Source organism: Anticarsia gemmatalis, chromosome 25 (genome assembly GCF_050436995.1).
Source record: "Anticarsia gemmatalis isolate Benzon Research Colony breed Stoneville strain chromosome 25, ilAntGemm2 primary, whole genome shotgun sequence".
NCBI lineage: Eukaryota > Metazoa > Arthropoda > Insecta > Lepidoptera > Erebidae > Anticarsia > Anticarsia gemmatalis.
Genome location: NC_134769.1, coordinates 1,468,836 through 1,489,277, shown reverse-complemented (window position 1 = coordinate 1,489,277; position 20,442 = coordinate 1,468,836). Strand labels below are relative to the sequence as shown.

Here is a 20,442-nt window from a genome sequence, read left to right as displayed (position 1 = left end):
GCATCCAAGAAGTAGGCAGATTGGGCGGGTAATAGAGTATTAAAATTTTCACTGATTATACTTACTATTTTTGGAGTTAAATAAAACACAGAAGCATTTTTCAAATTTTTATTTAGGTGTCCATTTTGATGTTAACAACTGAAAATTAACACACGCTATTATAAACCCGTAGCAAAGCTAAAAATTTTGTAATTATCGGCTATTGGAGGATTATTTATACTAAACTCTTACCGGGCAGGGCTTGTTACATCTTGACAGAACAAAACATATTTGTGCGAAACCAACAAACATTTATAGGAACTTGAAATCAACATTAAACCAATATGGGACTCAAAATTAAGTTTTGAGTTCACACCAAGTCAAATTAACATGAATCCTTAGTCAGACCTTTAAATATTACACACTTACGGTACATACATTTCTAGATTACAGTAAGATGGTAGTTCCTGGGTTTACAGTTAGGTAGTATTCAATATCAAACTACCCTCATTCAACTTTAACTTTTAACCATACACAGATCATATTATTATGAGGGTAGTTAGGAATGTTGTAACACCTTGTTAACTTTCTAATCTTTCCTTTCCTATCCTGCAGGGTAATAAAGATCTTTATAAGATTATCACAAATAATTTAAAGGTGCTTTCCTACATTTTCGATCAGTCTTCCATATGCGTTCTAATCGCAACATTCTCTCCATTACTTCAAGTTAGACAGCCATCTATCCTACAATTTGATTCTAACTCTCGAATTTCTACCCCAGTTCTAGCTACCGACAATAACTTAGGTATTACCCCTACTTAACTACAAACCCAGGATCAAAAAGCTTTAAAAAATAACACATTTTCGTAAACAAACTATTTTATGGAAGGATGCGAGAATGGACTTCGATAGGAACTAAATTAAAATATTTACGTTATCATTTCTACACAATTATTTGGAATACACGGTATGTCTTACAAAACATTTTTTTTCTAAATACGGACAGCAAGAATCAGTCAACTCTAGTACCTATATTCGACAATCAGAGAACCCCTTAGGCCTATGTTAGGGCATTTGGGGGTGTTCTAGTGACGTCTTCACCAAATGACTGATTCCTGCTGCCGTCCTACACTTTCCACACGTTTACATGAGCTATCAAATCAGCTGGGCATCACTCAAATCATTTCTCTGTTTTTTATCATAAGATGTTGTTAAAATCATATTGATTGAGCCGAGTGTAAGCTAAATGTCGTCCAGTTGGTTAAAACTGCTATAGACCGCCGTATAAAATAATTGCATTTCATTTTAAATTTATTGGCTAGTCTCTTCAAAGTTAGGGGTACCTAGGTACCCTAGATACCTACTAAACTACCCATAGCATATACGTACTCGCATTAGCCGTGCGAGTAAGTTAGTAACCAATATGTCAATATGAGATGCAAATATTCTAGACAGAAATGCAGGCCATCAAATAGCAGCATTGATTTTAAATTTCAGTTTATTGGGGTTTAAATATTTTTAGCCTTCAGACATTATTTAATTTAATTATTTATTTATTTTTTCTCTATTTATCTTACACTCAGCTCAAAATTTCACAAATGTTAAAATAATCCCTCTAATAACAAAAATCAACGCCTTAGTACCCTGTTTCTACGGAATTCCATTGAAATCATTATTAAAATAATATTATCCATTAAAAATCTAATAAATTAATATAACAAACATAACAATGTACTTGTATTATTAAAATATATACCTTTATTGCACTTTGTTACTGATTTTAATTAGATCTTTAAATAGGAACATTTTTATTATTTATTGGGAAAAAATCTCTAAAACAACAGCTGAATTGTATCAAATCTTAGCAAAATAATGTTTGCTATTTTGTTCATCTTTTGTATGTTTATGGATCACTTATCCAAATGCACTTTTATTTTATTTTAATGTAATTTAAATTGATAGGTACCATTTGAAGTTCAGCATAATATTGATGTCTAAGTTCTATAATATAAAGTAAGGTAGGTACCTGGGTACATTATTCTTGGGTTAATGGGGTTTTAATTATGGTAGCTCTAGGCTTCTCAATTTAAATTCTGAATTTTACAGCCATTTCATATTTAATTATAATTTAGGATTTACATGAAATCCTCTAAGAATGATAGCCAATGTGTAATTTTGTCACTTCTCTGTCTATATTCATATTTTTATGGTAAAAATAGCTATGACAGGATCTGAAGCCCTACAATTGGAATTTATTCTTTTTACTAACCCTAACAACAGGAGGCTAAGACAATTGAGCTGTTAACATTAAATATTGCCGTAGGAGAATAAACTGTTTGCTATCTTTCTCCATAAAACATAACATGTCATTACAATAATCAAGAATAAGTAAAAAAGTGCAATACAGGTAAAACATAAACATCTAAAAATCAGACCGTCCAAAGCATTTGTCCCTGACCCTCTTTATAATATTATCGTCTGGTGTTAATTTCCAGTCAATGGTTCTGAAGTCTGCCTCATCTATATCTTGAGATTGCGACTCAAACAGATCTCTGGAATGATGGCGAGGCCTCTCAGCCCCGTAGGGCCTTTTCAACTTCTCATCATGTTTCAATTCCGGTTTAACAATATCTTCTCGACGCGGCTTTGGCGTTTTCCAAACAGGCTCCTCCCCAGTTCGTTTAACCAACATACTTGGCGGAGAAAAATATGAAAAGAATGGACTAGATGATTTCGTCTCCTTCTTTTCTTCGTTATTAGGCATTTCGAGAAACGAGAACGTATAGTCGGCGTCGTACACTTTCTCGTGAACGTATGACGCTATGAGACGGCGATTGACAGAATTTTCTACTTTACGCTGCGGTTCGACGAGCTTTGTTTGTGATTTCTTTATAAACATAACAAAATCATAGTACCTTTCGACGTTTTCAGTGCATCTGTAGCATATCGTGTTCACAAAATCGCTCTCTTCGATCACTAGTTTCAGGCATACTAATATTTTGTCTACAAGATTTGTTCTCTGGCTGTAACTGCCAAATAAAGATACGTTAAATTCTGTCTCTGATAGACACAGGCGGCAAGACTTTCGTGATAATTCCATGTTAATTATTACTATTTATTTTTAATAAAATTGCAGCTAATATTTTTATTAATACGAATTCCCGCCAAAATAGATTACTTAAATATGACAGGCGACGTGATTGGTTGAGTTGAGCTGGCGATGCGTTCGGAAATACTATGTTGTTCTGAACACGCTGATAACTAAAATTCATTTTCGCCAATAAACACTACATTGGACGGCTTTCAATTATGTTATGTATACTTTGCCCTTGTTTATTGTTATGTATATAGAAATCGCATTAATTGTATTTCCAATAAGGAAATATAATTAATTGTAGTGTACTTGACAAAAATATTTCTATTTTATTTTTGAACGAATCGTTTCCTTAGAACATAAATGGTTTAACTTTTGGAATGTTTAAAATTGTAATTAAATAATTAATTTATTTTTACATTTAACACATTAACGTTGGGGCTAAGTTTCGCATGTTAAGCTGGAATAACAAAGAAGAATTACATTTAAAAATAATCTCAGGTATATGTACTAAATTTAACATTAATTAATATTTACCTACAGTTTAACAATTTCATTAAAATACATTAAAACAAGACAGCAAATTGGAAATAAATTGTGTACTGAGTTTCATTAAGTTTCAACAAGATTATTTTGGGTCTTATCCTATAAGTATTTAGATCGAAAATCTGTCATACGTCGTTTTAAATATTTATAATAAATTAATAGTAAACAATTGATCGATAATAAATAAATATAGTAATTAATTACTAGTCGTCACTACTATCACAAGCCACCACACTCCTATTTAATAGACAGTGATTTTATGATAATAAAATATCAAATAATAGTAAATACATATTAATACAGTCGTCGTTATAAAGCGAAGCTTTTTTTCATATTTTTTATCCGTTTTACACACTGCGTTTAAATTCCCTACTTTTATTGATTTTTCCACTTCACGCAGTAAATTGTGACTAAACGGAGAAATAGCTTGAGAGTGATCAAAATGTTTTATTTTAATTTGCGAATAAGAAGGTTTGTTAGACTTTAATCTTGTGATATAAAGGAATTCACTCGATTTCTTCCAGCAGTCACAATTTCCATTGAAAAGTCGAACTAACACGGAGTCAACTAAACGTTGTCCTCTTCCTTCTTTCCCCAGAACTTATCGAACCTCGTACGAGCCCTGTCTAGTATCTCCGCGGCGGTGAGGCCACCAGTGTTGGGCGATTCGTTCACCACATTAGTGTCTACCACTCCTGGTGCGATCTGAGTCGCTTCAGTCGACTTTTTGATAACCTCCTTCTCTTTAAGCAGTTCCTGAGTAGGAGTTTCGGGTGTAAGCTCATTGCTGTTGATGCCATTGACTCCGTTGACGCCGTTGACCTTGTTCATGTCCAGAGCCTTAGTCTCGTCGATGGGAGTAAGGCTGGTGGGCGTGGTGGGAGTCTTGTCAGTGCGCTTGCTCAGGCTTGTTGGCGACTCACTCTTTTTCAGCGAGCGTATTGGCGACATTTGCTGGTGATGAATTGGAGCGATTTCTGCAACAGTAGTGTTTTATTTTAGTTGATTGTTCTGGAGGCTAAGCTTTTTAGGAGTTTCAAAAGTTTACCATCATTTAATATTTAATGTCAAACTCTACGTTTTAAATTCTATTAAGCATTCTCTATTTATAGTCTCAATTTAGTTTAGAACTTTGAAACTCCTGGAATACATCAATTAAGCACATACAATATATCTTTCATTAGCCTTTTGTAACAAAAAACAAACAACTTCTAAAGTAACATTAAGCAGAATCGTATAAACTACAATGAAATAACAGTACGACATTCTAAGAGTTATAAAAGGGAATGAAAGATTACAGGTTGAGATAATCCTAGCCTGTTTGTTGTAGGGTGCTCAACTTTGTAGTTACTGCCGGCAACTATTCAGATTACTTACCTACGAATCCTTAAGGGACAGCAATAACACCTAATCAATAGGCATTTACATATCTGGATTGTTCCAGTAAACAACTTGAAAGTTTGTTTCATGATCACTTGGACATGCTACCTTTTACTTGAGTACCCTAACAAGAGTTCATGCTATAATATATCTAATCTTGTAACGCTAATATAACTCGACTAAACTTTATATACGAAGAAGTCATGCAAACTATTTTGGTTATCAAAAATCTTCATGAAATGGACAGTTATGATATAAATGCTTATAATGTGTGTCAAGTACAGAACCTACTACTGTTCCTAGTCTAACTAGCTCTGAAGACTTGATTGACAAGAGGCCATATGGTACTAACGTCTACTCCATGAATGGAAGCATACACCGAAACAGTTTCCCTCAGACAGAATAGGACAGGCAGCATGCAAAAGTGAACGATTAGAATGACATGGGAAAACAATAAGAATTGGGGTGCCATACAGTGACAGTGTACGCAAACATCGAAACAGACACACACAGACAAGTGAATACATACGTGGTCGACGCCTCAGCGGAGTACGGTCAAAATAAATAAAAGCATCTCAATTATTGGAATAACACAATTTAATCATGAACTATTCAATAGATATAATATAAAACAGATTATATATTTTTTCTGGTGTCGATCGTGTGTCGTGCTTATGTGATAGTGAGCTCTATTTGTTGGGGTATAGAGTTCACTGTCGCATCGTCTGTCACACTCATTAAAACGTGTGTATGGCCGATGGTCTAGGCGGTGGCGGTGTTCGTCGTACCTGCCGGCTTCACGGAGGCTTCTTCGGCTACGGAGCCACCCTTAAACTCAGAGCTAGGGCGCTTAATGCTCTCATCTGAAATGGTGAGCGAGTTGTATGGTCGGATGACGTGAACTAACGTTACGTTCTATGTCCACCGAAAATGACACTCATGACCGTTACAGTTTTTGGCACGTCTTTTATTAATGTGTAAGTTATTCTTGTTTAGTTTTCTCAGTGGTTTCCTTTTCTTTGGACTTAGAACAGTATCAAATAAAACACTTGTTGTGTACGAACAAAAGTAGTGAAATGTGTGATGATCATATTTTAATGAGTGTTCCCCTCTAATAATCTCATCGATGCACATGATTTCATTGTGTTCGTATCGTGTAAGTGTCGCAAGCTCTACTCGTCCGTACTAGTGGTCACACTTTACCAAATGATGATGACATGAACCTTCTGACTACCAGTGTACTGACATGACAGTGTGATGGCTTACAATTGAACTTCAAAATTAATTCCTATTCATACCTTACCTACATTATTTTAACAAGTCAATGATCTTAAAATTATTTAGAATACTGTTCATTCGAAGAGCATCTTATTCGAAAATATTTTTAGACTCGAAAAAAAAGTGCGATATTTTACATGGCAACACCACCACCATGAGTGTAGGTACAATCTAAAAATCCAATTACCCACTACTGAAACAGAGAGAAAAAGATACTCCTTTGTACATTTTGAATAGAGTGAAACCAATTTTACGAAGAAAAATTACATGAAACAGTGTAAGTTAACATTCTTTCCTCAGTCCCTCTAACGTTATCCGTCGCTTTCGAAGCTATTCAATTCAAAAAGACTCTAAGACGATCAAATCGAACCATTACTAATTAATCGTGACAAAAGTTGTCTCTAACATCGATTCTCGAACGCGAACGATAAAAAAGTCTACAAATCTCGACACATCTAACTAGAAATTTCAATACTTCGGACGAAAAGTTCACTAGAATCGCAAAATATCCGTAAAATCAGTCCCACATAGCCTTAATATTAGCTAGTCTAGCTATATTTTCCGCCCAGTCTGAGTAGGGTCCGGCACTCACCGCTTTTCACGTTCTGGGTGACGGTGAAGGTCTTCCCGGTGTCGAGAGGGACAGTCCAGTTGACGGGGTCGGGAGACCTCATGTTCATCTGCTCGGGAGACTTGACCCTGGTGGGTTCAGGGGGTGACTTGACCACGGGCGAGTCGTCGAAGAAGTGGTCCTTAGCGACGGAGGCGCTGCGGTGCGACGGAATCTCGTCGTCTGGAAAGTTTACAATGTATCAGTTATTTTAACTGTCAGTTTATTGGTATCATTACAGGTGTGTTGTCACATTAAAATGGCCATTTTACCGACGCAAGGGTAGTTTCAATCATGCATGCCAGAACTCAAAATATTTATAACAAAAGGCATGTCACATTGAAAGCCAGAGAATGTCTTCAAGAATTTCTTAGTAGCTATTATAAGCAATAGCTTTTTTTAAAACACATCTGTAATGATACATACCATACAACCAAGTGCCTAATATTGCAGTGAAACATTTTTACACCTGATAACCATACGAGTGTCTTTTTATAGGGTGACTAGTTACAGAAGGAGTGGGAAGGGAGATAGGAATAGAGGCTAAAACTATAGTGTAGGTATTTATTTCTACCAATCTCGTGTGATGTTTGCAAAGATCGTTTTAATATTTGACGAAATATAACCCAGTGTATTTATTTTTAGCACTCTTTTAGGTCCCAAAACTGGGCAAAATGGTAGTATTACCCATGACAAGAAAACATTATGATTACTCGTATTTCTTTAAGCATGATTTAAACCCTACCTAAATTCAGCTAGAGAGAGGCATTTTTAAATTCAATATTTTAGCTAATGTTTTTGTTTATATTACCATTTAGTTTTTAACTAATATTATTAAACATATTTAAGATAAGGAGTTAAAGTACATAGTTTATAAAACATTCAAATGGTTGCCAATTAGCCTTAACTAATACTAAATCATAAAATAAACACATCGCATGCAAATCAAAACATTATTCTAACAGAAACACTAAAATTTTGTGAATTATCTAAAGAAAACACACACTAGTTTACACAAACAGATTTTACTCTAATCTCTAATAATTATTTCTATATTAATTAATTATTATTCATGTAAATAAAATAATTAAAACCATAAAATCGGACTTTACATTCTACGGTCAATCACCTAATAAATGTCTAGTGAAAATTCACAGATGGCAACACCATTTAGTAACAAGGTTGCCATATTCAAACCCGCCATTTTTTTACGCTGTACGCAATGGAAATAAACATAACAATCATTAATTTAAGTCTTGTTCTAATATCAGTCTTCTAAATACACTATTTTTGCAACCCATTCAATCTTATTTTTTATGTGTTTCCCATTGAGTGTACAATAGAGTACACCATTCGTAGACTGTCACAACTAACTAGTGGGGTGTGCAAGGTGTTCACACGGACGATACGGACATACAATCACACCTGTGTCGTGACAAGCCATTCCCAGTCGGTGCCATTGCGTTCTTCAGTGACCAACGTTGCGTTGACGCACTAACCAAAGTAATAAACACAACATAAAGCTTACAGAAACACGAGAAAGCTACATTATTGCTTAAAACTTCTTCCATTATAACCGACACACTATATTTGCAATGACATAACAACATTGCCAGAGCAAAAATTGTGCCGAATTTGATTCGTGAAATGAAACTGGACTAAGTTTTAAACACATTCAAATTCAAACAATGTTCTTACTATCTCTTGTCGTTATTGCATTAAAATAGTCAATGAAAGAGACAGTAAAAACAAAAACAACAATTTCAAAGCCACACAGGCCGAACAGAATGCCAATGTAACGAAACAAGACAGAAGCTCACGGACTAGAAGCTTTGTAACATAGAGCGTCGACGCAACTGCAACAGTCACCTGCTATAGTTACGCACCCAACTTAATTCCGACTTTGGACACGCTGCGACTGCGGCGGCCCCGGCTTGGGGCCCCGTTAGGCATCGTGGCCCCAGGAGCCAAGAGTGTGACCGGGGCCCCAGTGGCCGTTTTGCTCGGAGCCGACGGCGACCGGCCGCCCCGCGATGTCGACCTAACTCTATTACTACTCCCTCTACTCAACGGCAAACCTACAGAAGAAAGTTGTTTTCTACTATTGTTTTTGGCTATTGAGAAATGGCTCTTAGGATTCGTTTGTCAGTCTTTATAAAATAGGATAAAACTTTCGCATTTTCAATGCTTCAGGTTCTAAAATTGGATTATTACAAAGAATCGTTTACTTGAAGATAAAAGAAGGACCGCTTTCAACTTTAAATATTGAAATGTTTTTTGTATTTTGGATATATTTTTTTCCAAAAATATATTAAGAGCCATATTCTCAGATGTTAGCCACAGGAAGGGACAGGCATCAGGCAGGATTACAACAGTTAGTAATTAGTACACACATCGATTAGCTTAGATCTAGACTTCTAAACATAGAATCTAGTATAGAAGTAAGAAAGACGATCACTAGGCGATCGTAGAGCTGCTACGACGTCGTAGAGGTTTCGTAGCAAGTAGTTAACTAATTAGCTCGGAAAATTCTAGAAGAGATGTTTATGGAACGATGATGTCATCTAGCGAGAACTAAATGAAGAATGTTAACCTAGAACCTAGAAGAACCTAGAAGAACCTAGGTTACCTATTTATTTAAAAGTATTATTTTTATAAGTGTTTTAAAGATTTTTCTGCTATCAGTTGCTCAAGAGCATTGATTAAGCTCAAAAATTGTGCCTAGCGATGTGGATTATGTCCGCTAGACCTCATATTCAGAATTTTTTAAATTTCAATTTCGTAGCCTAACGATTATCCCAGGGCCTTAATGAGCATTAGACCACCCTGAAGTTACGCTACTGTTGGTTACCTAGTTGGTATACTATAAGATGTCCAAATACCTCCATCAAACCCGCTCATAAGACTTCAACAGAACATCATAAGATCCCCCAAGAAAAGAGATAATGAAGGATTCAAAGCTTCGTATTCTAAACAGCGATAACAGTAGCAATGAGAGGAGGCCTCTCACCGGTTGGTTTGATGGGGGCCGGGTGAGGCTCGTGGCCGTTGGCGAGGTGTTTAGCGTGAGCAGCCGCCGGCGCCGGGTCGGCTGAACGTGGTCGCCGCCGAGGAGACCGGAACGCTGCGTTCTCGCCGGTTTTCGCTCCTGAAATGTGGATAGAAGGGATTTAAAATGGAGAAAAAAAATAAAATAAGACAAATCTGGTTGGTGTCACTGCTGTTGAAGTCAATAAACAAGGTAAGACTTTCAATTAAGAAGTGATACTTTATAAACTAATTGTATAGTATTGCTTGAAGTAGAAATACATATGTATACTTTTGATCAGACTTTGCGATTTTTACTTCTCACTTTTTGTTATGTAAACGATCATCTAAGTCATTACTGCCTTGAGCTGTCTTATAAGTAAGTATGGTGTTTTGAGATTCGTCATTAGCCATTTCCTAACTTTCACAAACTTCTTTAATAATAAAACTCTCATACCATCCTGAGTAGCACCTTCATCGAAGCTGTGCCCCTGCAGCTTCTTCCTCTGCTTCTGGGGCGAGGTCTTGTGGGGGGACCGCTCCAAGGCCTTCGTCTCCTGAAGCTTGGCGTGGATCGACTGGTGGGGCGCCGACCTGAACGACCTGAACTTCTTGGGCGAGTGACCTTTGGATTCCTTCCCATCCTTTTCATCACGTGGCAATGCCCTGCGAATGGAGAAAATATTAAAACATGCCTTATATTTTTCTGGTCTACAGGAGGGGGTACTAGAGCAAGAATATTGGGCTTGGTTATATAGGAAGCTGCATAGCTATACGCTGAGCAATACAGCAGCTAGTTTTTTCAGGACTCACCCTTAAAATCTTTAAATATAAGAAGGTTATCACAGCTCCATTTAAACTGTAGTTTTTCTTGCTGATCACTGAAAATTGTTTTGTAGACACCTCCGTCCTCCACTTACCAAAAAAAAACACTTGTCTTTCACTTTCGCCGAGCTTCAGGTCGTAAAACTAAGGGCTGATGATATCTACTCTACGTTCGATAGCAGATACCGTGGCTTCCGTCGCCATTCAAGCCATTCTTGCATCAGCCTTATTGCCACTAAAAATACTTATGATTATAAAAGCGGATTGCTTTCAAGGCTCGAGGGATCTTGGTCGGTCGGAAACTTTTTTAAACCAATCTTTGAAACAATACAAATAACGATATCAACACCATATACCGATATCAACACATATTGTGCAGCGCCAAGTAGGAAAAAAACACTAGATCTTTCTGCGACGTCCAGACAGTTCAAAAATTTTGTTCAGAGTCCATTTCTGTATGATTCTCCTTCACTACGAGTCTGAAGTGGTCCTTGGCATATGCGAGGCCTATGTTCAGCAGTGAAAATTTTCGAAGTGCTCTCAATGATAAAATGATGAAATTTGGAGGTGTTCCCTCAAGCCTTAGAAGCCGTCGCTTGGTGCATCACTTACTTGTGATTGGTGGAAGCTAGTGATAAGGCCGACAGCGAAGATCGACGGGACACTTGGTACCAGAGCTCGATCTGCTTATTGTAAAGCTGTGTGATGTGTTCTGGAGCCATTTCTGTCCCCCAGCCGCGGTACTGTCGAAATATCGCCAATATTGAATACCAAGCATGATTATGGAGAAGCGAATCGATTGATGTGTGTATGGGACCTACCTAACATTATATTAAACAATTTTTTCGGTTGACATACAATTTTCTTTTGGTTTTTGAGAATTTCAAACTTCAAGACAGAACAGAGCAGTTTTGAAGATAGGAATTATTTGGAAAACAAAACAGGGTATCTCGAGAGCGCCAGTAAACGGTATCATTTTGCAATAATGCCTTAATTAACTCGTTAAACTTGATTGTGAACTTCTTTTTTCTTATGTTATTTCTTCAAAACTTCTCTGTCCTGTGGCATTTATATTTTTCAAACAGTTTCTGTATATTCGGGAGTGGTCCGTAGTAAGTAGGTATAACACGTAGTATGGATAGGCGCAGACCTTGTACTCGCCGGCGCGCTTGCGCAGGTCCAGCACCTCGCGGTACCAGGAGTCGCCCTGGGCCAGGCCGAGCGGCTGCAGGCCCGCCGCGCGCAGCGTGCTGGCGCTGTCCTCCGCGCCGTCACCCCCCGCGCCCCCTACCGCCCCCGCCCCCGCGTCTCCCCGCCCCGAGTCCCCCAGCATCCTCTCGCTCGCCTCCTCATTTGCCTTCCCTTTCCCCCTGCATTTCGTAAATGTCCCTTTAGACGCCTCGTACACGTATTGAGAGAACGGTCTAAATTTCTTTTTGTACTCGCTTTTGTAACGTTTCCTATTATCTTTGGAACGATCCTCCCCGTTGGATATGAGGGCCGATAGCGCGTTACGGAACGTCGATTTTCTGGAAAATTCCATTTAAGTCTTAGACGCCTGGTGGTTGTCGTCTGTGATGATGATGTGGCAACAGAAACGACTCGCACGAGCCGGGTTAGTAGTACAGACATGCTTCAAATAATTGTCAAGCTCGCAATGGTGAGGTTAGGATGTCGAAACCTAGAAGAGTCTAGAAGGACCGACAGACAGTGCGGGCTGCCGCCCCGTGCCCTCTCTCTACCTCCAGTGTTCAAGTGTGGTGATACATCGACATACAGGTTCTAATAAAACATTATCAATGAACGTTCACATCGACAAAAGTGCAGGACACATTGAGTAATCAAAAAATCTAGCTGTCATTCCGTACTAATGTTAGTTGTTGTTGAACTAAAGCTACTTCGGCCTAGACACCGTCACCGTGAGGAGTTTACATGTTAAGCAAATATCAAAAACGAAATTTAGACTTTGTTCTGCTTTAAAAAGGCTTTTAGTAAAGAATTGGGGGCAGAACACGGTCGTAGAGGAACCTTTGTCAAGTTGTCAGTCTTACAAATGTATTTAAGTGCCAATTTAGTTTAGAATATAAGTGGGCTTTGTACTACACAATATTTTATTGAAGTCATTCTAAGAATTATAATGGTGATCACGTTTTGTCACGCAGTTTGTTGAGTTCTATTGTGACATATTTTATCAGTAGTTAATCAATTTGTTTCTTTAATTACAATTAATCAGATCTTTTAAAAAGGTTAGTAGATAATTCCGTCGTAACAGATTTCAAAAATGCAAATTACAAATGAGTACGAATCTAACAGCTTGATTACAAGAGTACAATTGAACACAAACAAAACCTTGAATGTAGATAAATTGCAAAAACAGATACTGTGTTAGTGTGAGCCCATTAGTAAAACAAAGAAAGTGAATTCAGAGAAAAAGTTTCCTCCACAACCAGGTTAGTACATAAAGCTAAACACATAGAAATTTGAAAGCTATAGCAATTATAGGAAAAAAATATCGTCTTAAAAATCTCTTCACCTGAAAAAGTCTGGGATTATTTTTTATACATTTAATAATAAATATGTACAAGATCTAATGTTCACATTATATAAAGAAAAAACATTGTGTAGAGTCCGGATCTTTACGGATTTTAAATTCCAATATTTCTTATGTGATTGTGTGTAATTTTGAATCCAGTGTTTGAATGTCTGGTGAAGATGTGGTTATTTCTAATCTCAATTATTCTGATGATATCATTAATGACACAATTGGCTAAGAAGCTGCTGCTTTAGCGAAAGCAAAGCATTTTGTGACAATGATCAAATTATTAATAGTAATGGTTATAGACTGTTTCTCAATGAATTTAATTGTTGAGTGTTAAAATTTAAAGAAAAGCATGCTTTTAAATATGAAAAAGATAAATAATTAAAAAATGAAACAATCTATAAGAAAAATCTAGAAGTATTTGGGAAGCTTTAGTCTTATGGGGATGTGATAAGCTGAAGCTGGTAGAAATTTGAAAATATTTTCACAAAATACCTTAAAGTTGGTTAATTTCGTGAAAATATTTTGAATGTTATGTTTCACTAGATTAATTTAGTCTATAGTTAGTTGGTTCATCTTTTAACACAGCTATAATCAGTGCTTTATGTTCAAGTGAGGTAAACATTTTAGAACTACCCACAAAAAATATTTTACACATTGTCTCACGAAATTTATCACTCCTTGCAAACATTAAAACATCGTCTAGATAAACCAGATAAACCAACTAACTCTGTACTAGACAAGTCATCTATAGATCGTAGAAGGTCTGTGAGGACACCCACCTCTGGACTCCAGGCTTCTGTCCGTTCCAGAGGTAGTCTTCGATGTATCGCTTGTGATCATCGTGGTCCCCATCCACATGGTTCATCAGGGGCTCCGCTTCTACCAACCCTGGAAAGTTTAGGCGGGAAAATTATTATAAAGGTAAATTAAGATGTTTTTGAAAATACGGAACAACATTTAGGTCGTAACAGATTTTAAGGTATTATAAAATAGTAACGGGAACATTGAGATGTTATAAAAAATACTATTTATGTTCATAAATTATACTATTATCGAAACCCTGTTCACGGTTATTATAACGCAGAAGAGATTACATCCTTGTTTTCGAAGTCGGTTAAAAATTACCAGCACTTAAAATGTATCAAAAAGGCTATTTAATGCTAAAGGCACGTGTCCCGCCATTGTCAAAAGAATGTTACTTTTTTGAACTTATTTAAGGTTAATGACCGATCCTAACAGAAAGAGCAATTACAAAAATACGTAATGTCATTCAAGCAAGATTCTGTAAAATAAATAAAACTTATGTCTAATGTTTATTATAAATGTTATTACGCTTTATGTTTTCGTGACAAACCGTTACATAAGTATAAACGCATTTATCTGCGACGACCTCGCCTCTTAATGTCTCGTGTCTCGTATATTTCATCATGACTGAAGGCTCTGTCGTAAACTAAGAGTAGAAATTAAAGGTTTTTGCTAAGGCTTCATGGTGAATTAATTGTTTCAAATCTGTTGCGTTACTCGGTAATTGATATTTCAAGATTCAGAATAAGACAATTATATTTGATAACCCATTTTGCCTTTGAATAAATGCTGTGTTTTTAACTCGTCAAGAAGATACAATTACAGAATTAAATATATAAGGATAGAAATAAAGATTATAATAATACTAAAGTAACAATTTATTTAGCCGTGCCATCGCAAGACAGTAGATTATGTATATTTTCAAATAAACGTGCCGAACTTAATATAAGCTGTTGTCACGTAAAATTTTGGTAGTAATATAAATTGTATCATTCAAAGACAAATAAAATGCACAACAAGACTTGCCTTTCTTAAAAACAAAGATCTTTTCTAAATGGATTACACGTAGATGTTTAATAATGTATTATTTCATCCCATCTCGTTTTTAAACCTGTCTCAAAAACAGGCGATCGTGTAAAAGACATGCAAATAAACAGTCTCTCTTGCATGCTGATTTAAAATAACAGTTTTATTCGGAATTGTTTATATTTGCACATCAACTATAGTGACTAGACAGTCTGGGAGCGTAAAGGCGATTTCATATAAGGTTGATTTTCAGTACGAATACGTTCGAAAATGTAATGATTTCTAGCTAATTAATGATTTGTTTTTTTAATCAACTGATATTTGATTTTGGTGGACACTGAACAGTTTTTATGGAACTAGGTACCCAATGCAGTTTAGTCCGCAGGTACCGTATCATCTAGGTGAAGTGAGCAAATTTTAAATGTCTACTTTGTGCACCTCGGTGATAGTGAGTGCTTTTCAAAGATTATTTTCGTTATCTACATTAGAAAATTATCCATTAGCGCGAATAAGGACCACCAATCTTTTATTTAGTCCACACGCAATCTCTCATTTTGAAAATTAGTATTGCAAGTCGCTTAACCAAACAAGCTCAACGCCATACAAACATGTGCCTAAGTGAACATACACGTGCCACATCAACGTAGCCGCGGAAAAATACGAGAGTATAAAAATACGACTAAAATACATCCGATGTGAAAATCCTCAAAGTTGAACACTTCATAGGTCGTGCTTATAAATTATGCATTTCATAGCGAATGCACAGTTGGGAAGTTATCTGAATAACTTACGAGTGGAAGGGTTACCATGGGTTTTGTACAGACAGTTTTGTTGCACGATATTTGTGAGGATTTGGATGTGGTTTGTTTCAATCTTTAAGGGATTTACGGCATTTTTTTGTAGTTCTTCGTATGAGAGTTTTGGAGGATAACTTGAGTATAACAGACTTTAGTTTTCTGAGTTTGTTTGTGAATATGATTGTCCTTGTTTAACAGTTATTTTTTTTTGGTAAGAAGTCTGTTTAAACGTTACAACTTTATTAGAGTGTAAAGTTTGAGAGCCTTAGTATAGGTATTTATTAATGGATTAACACTTTTTATACAAAGTTGTATAACGCCAGTGTTAATATACATAGGATCATCCAGTCTACTTTGAGGGATGCAGATATTAAATGAAGAAGGAGTACTTGTTTTTTTGTACATGGAAAGTAGGTTCGTGAAATGCGAATGTAAAATATTGCAATTTAAGACCTGCAATCGCTAAATCCGATTGATTTTATAGTTTGAAACATACTATTCGCTTACTCTATGGCAGTCAGCTGTTTTATGAAATGAATCAGTCTTCTTCAAGAATCTTGGCAACCTTGGGTTAAACCGATTGATAACGTTATCAATATGAGTTGCGGAAATCAGATAACAGTTAGCCCGTCACAGTCGGTCGAAGGAATAAAGTAGTTTCCTATTATCCAAATATACAAGGTTCGTCTTTGCTTGGGAATGGTTAAGAATAGTTAAGTTTAGTTTAGTTACTATTTCTATAGTACCTAACTATACAGTATGACTGGTGAGATACCTTCAATACTTATGGAGAGTACTCGGTACTCGATTCTCGTTAACTTGATATGAAAAAAATAGAAGCTTAATTTTTTATCGAAATTTCTCTAAAAATAAGTGAACGACACGACACGCTTTACTAGTTTTGTTGCTAAGCGACAAGCTGTCAAAAATGGACTCGCCCATGTATTCTGTGTTGATAGCGCAATGCGCTGCGATAGTCCAATTATTCCGCAGTTAAATACTGGACTCTCGGTGTACTGTGTACGAAGTTTACTAAGAAGTTACTTAATATTTGGTTTTTATGCTATTTTATTTCATGATATATGTTCGCATACTATCACGTCCTCAAATATTGAAGGTATCAACAAATGTTTGGAAAAACGCCAGTTGGTAAATTTATTAATACTGATTCAGAGAACATGAAACCGCTTTACAGTGTAAAAATATTCATAGAAAATTTTAGGAATTTTATTGAATAAGCGAATTCAAAACCTTGACTACTACACAAACTTTAAAGATAAACTGACACCTTCGAACATAAAAAAATAATACAGGAGTATTTCGAACCATAGTCACCCTACTCTACATTAGTCTATGATTTAAGTTTTCAACGACAAAGCGCAGTGGCAGTTGCCAACTTTAATACAAGCCGAGGTAGTTGGTTATGTTTCATGTGGATTGTATCGTGGTTATAATTCATTTAACATTGTAGACCTTGATGGAATAGGCATGTAATAATAGGTAGTTTCCTTGAAGGGATTAGGTCATAGGTGAGGTGAACCTAGGTAATCTAGGTATGCTGTATCGATTTGACTGACATTTAGGTAGGTAGATAAAATTTGCAAAGGTTCTAAAGATAGAGCACTTATGGTCTAATGTTAGTATGTATCAACTACCTACATAAAAGATCCAAGTATTTATTGTAACTAATAATCTATTTTTCAGCTAACTACGGAATTAATTTTAAACTTCGGGGAGTAGTTTCAGACCTTGAGGGCTGGAAAAAGCATGCTTTTATATCATAATATCAAAAATATATGTTGATTCTAAATAAATAATATCGCCATGACATGACATGACAGTTTTCCAGCGGTTTATAACATATACAAAGTTCAAAACTGAGACTAAATACACCTAGTAAATTTGAGAACCTCCTTATTTTCTGAAGTTGGCCAAAAAAAGTGTAATGATTAAATGGACCTTATTATAATTTAGATTATGTTTACTTATTTACCTACCACCGTACAACCTACCGCAGTACTTCTTAAAGCCGAAAAATATTCATAAAGCGACCTAAAATTCTATTGTTAGTATCTACCTAGTGACAGGGCGTGTCATTGAGCGGCGTCGGAGAGCCGAGTGCCAAATTGGCGCCGAGACTCTATCGATGTCCTGAGGGAACACTACACCAGCGATATTTGTTTGTTTGCTGGCTGTACGTGCTTACTAACTCACCCCCTTGAGGGTGGTGTGTACATGGGGGGTGTATTAGACTATTTCTAGAAAGCAGATATTTAGTAGTAAGATATTTTGATGTAAAATTTTAAGTTTTTGATTGCTATCACAGTACAGTTTTGATGTAATCAAATAAATCAATACCGTAGTTACATGACAAAAATTTAATTTCATAATATTTATTATAAAAATTGTAATACGTTATGTAACGTATTACAATTTTTATAATAAAGTGACATCCTTCAACTTAGGTACAAAAATATAGGTTAAAAGTTTCAATTTCTTTTGTTAAATTGGAAGTTAGATGCGTAAATTTCTACCTAACCTAAGTAAAATACATCCTGAGAATGAGAAGTATTTTCGAGAGAAAAAATCTAGAAGGTATAAGTTTTCGGTTATTCAGAGATCAAACGTAAAGTAAGGCTTTGGGCAAAAAATAGATACAATTATACAAAAAATTAAATGTTATGGAGCCTACCTTCGGCGACAGCAGCCTTCTTGAGCGCTCCCATGGAGATGCTCTTCCTGGGCACGGAGTCCGTGGTGTCCTTGGGCCACGCGAACTGGTTGCGGTACTCCGTGCTCACCACCTCGGGCTCCTTGGCTGCTATCACGTCACCGAGGGCGGTGGTCGCCTGGAGAAGAAAAGAGTGGTTAGAGAGTAACGGCTTTTAATATAACAGTGTGTAAAAATCTAGGTCTGGGAACAACTTTAAGCTTAAATGGAGATATTATACTTTACGATAACAATTTTGTAGTTCTCGTAAAGTATATTTTTTACAAGTTTCAAATATCGGACGCTTGATAATATATGTACATAAGACATATTAACTACTATCAAAACTTCGTGATCGAATGTAAGGTGCCTAACCTATTAGAATAACCGACATCCTAAAGAATATGTGAAGTTTATTCTTATTTAGTGTTATTATATGCGACAGCTTATTATGTTCTAACAGGAATAGGTCTCAACGCTGCCGTCACTTTGTCATAAAATTCTAGTCAATCATTTAATTTCGTCATCATCATTGATCGCATTAAGCATTAACTTCATATTAGAGGCCGCCTTCAATTTCGTACGCGTGATTTTTTATCGCTTCTATTAGTCATAGCGTGACGTTATATAGCTTATAGCTTTCCTACAACATAAAGTTTTTTTTTCAATTCTAACCACTAGTTCCTGATATTTGCGCGTTCAGACCAACCAACTCTTCTGGCTTCACTTAGTTCATTAGTATAATAATATAGATGATTTAGGTAGGCTAGGTAAGTTTGGTACACATACATCAACGGCTTAAACGGCGGCATGCTCGTCTAAATCATCTGATAATAGAGACTTCACATAAAATAAAGTCATGCGCCAAGACAGATAAAAAGTGGTCCGGTCGAGCGCGCGTGCCTCGCTCCGTCTGCCATAGTCGATGCCAATCAGATTGATTCATTAATTATAAAGTGTTGGCATGTGTTCCATTATTAACTGGTATGTTAACTAGTCTGGGCTTTTTCTGTGATTTCCTTTTTGAGATTGTGTTGTTGTGAGGTTATTTTTATCTTCCGATAGTGGTAATAGTCAGGCTTTACGTAATGAGTGATTCTTTGGGATTTACTAGTTTATTATTTTACTAGATTATTAAGGACTTGAGTGTCTTTGGCAATTAATTGGAGTATTTTTGCTATAGTCGAAATTGGCATAAGTGCAGCAAATCCTTATTAGGCCTAAATTTAATTATTTTGGAATAGCTGCAAATCGTCAAAAAAATTTTTTTTTATAAAGTTTTACTTTATTAAACCTCGAAATTTAACTGAATAGTATAGCAGTGGTAGGACCAAAACCTATGCTCTATTGCGCAATGTACAGCATTACTACAACTAGAAGAAATGACTACGACTACGTCCGTGGCGCAGTGGTTTAGGTCGCCACGCCGATACCACTGCAACTGGAGGTCGTGGGTTCGATTCCCACACGGGACAATTATTTGTGCGATCCACAAATAATTGTTTCGGGTCTGGTTGTGCTTTGTGTCCGTTGTTTGTATGTTTGTAAAAGTCCCCGCGACACAAGAGCAATTCTTAGTGCGGGAGTTGTCTTTTAAAAGCAAAAAAAAAAAAAAAAAAAAAATATTCTAAAATTGGTACCATATGTTAACTCGGGAATCGCACCCGAGCTTTCTTATCTAGATTACTTAACAGACCAACTATTCTATACTGCTTTCAGCATTGGCGAGTATTTTAAGCTATAACCTATTTTAAAGTAAGTGCGAATTGGCCACCAATGTTGGTAAACAATTGTGAAATCGTAATACAACGTGAGAGACTTAGA

General features: G+C 36.2%; 1 protein-coding gene across 8 annotated transcripts in view; it reads right to left on the bottom strand.

Moving 5' to 3' along the window:
* Window positions 1-94: 94 nt before the first annotated feature.
* The window catches only part of LOC142984039 (uncharacterized), a 98,229-nt gene continuing 77,881 nt past the window's right edge, over window positions 95-20,442 (bottom strand). For 5 of the 8 annotated variants that reach the window (XM_076131350.1, XM_076131351.1, XM_076131352.1 and 2 more), the window contains exons 6-14: window positions 18,601-18,757; window positions 14,061-14,169; window positions 11,890-12,268; window positions 11,352-11,482; window positions 10,372-10,580; window positions 9,898-10,035; window positions 8,774-8,965; window positions 6,870-7,070; window positions 95-4,596 (exon numbers count right to left, since the gene is read on the bottom strand). In XM_076131350.1, the coding sequence (XP_075987465.1) occupies window positions 4,187-4,596; window positions 6,870-7,070; window positions 8,774-8,965; window positions 9,898-10,035; window positions 10,372-10,580; window positions 11,352-11,482; window positions 11,890-12,268; window positions 14,061-14,169; window positions 18,601-18,757 (1,926 nt within the window). In that variant the 3' untranslated portion in view covers window positions 95-4,186. Of the gene's footprint in view, window positions 4,597-5,578; window positions 5,863-6,869; window positions 7,071-8,773; window positions 8,966-9,897; window positions 10,036-10,371; window positions 10,581-11,351; window positions 11,483-11,889; window positions 12,269-14,060; window positions 14,170-18,600; window positions 18,758-20,442 lie in introns of those variants that run through there. The other 3 variants (XM_076131355.1, XM_076131358.1, XM_076131356.1) reach the window with 3 other exon arrangements.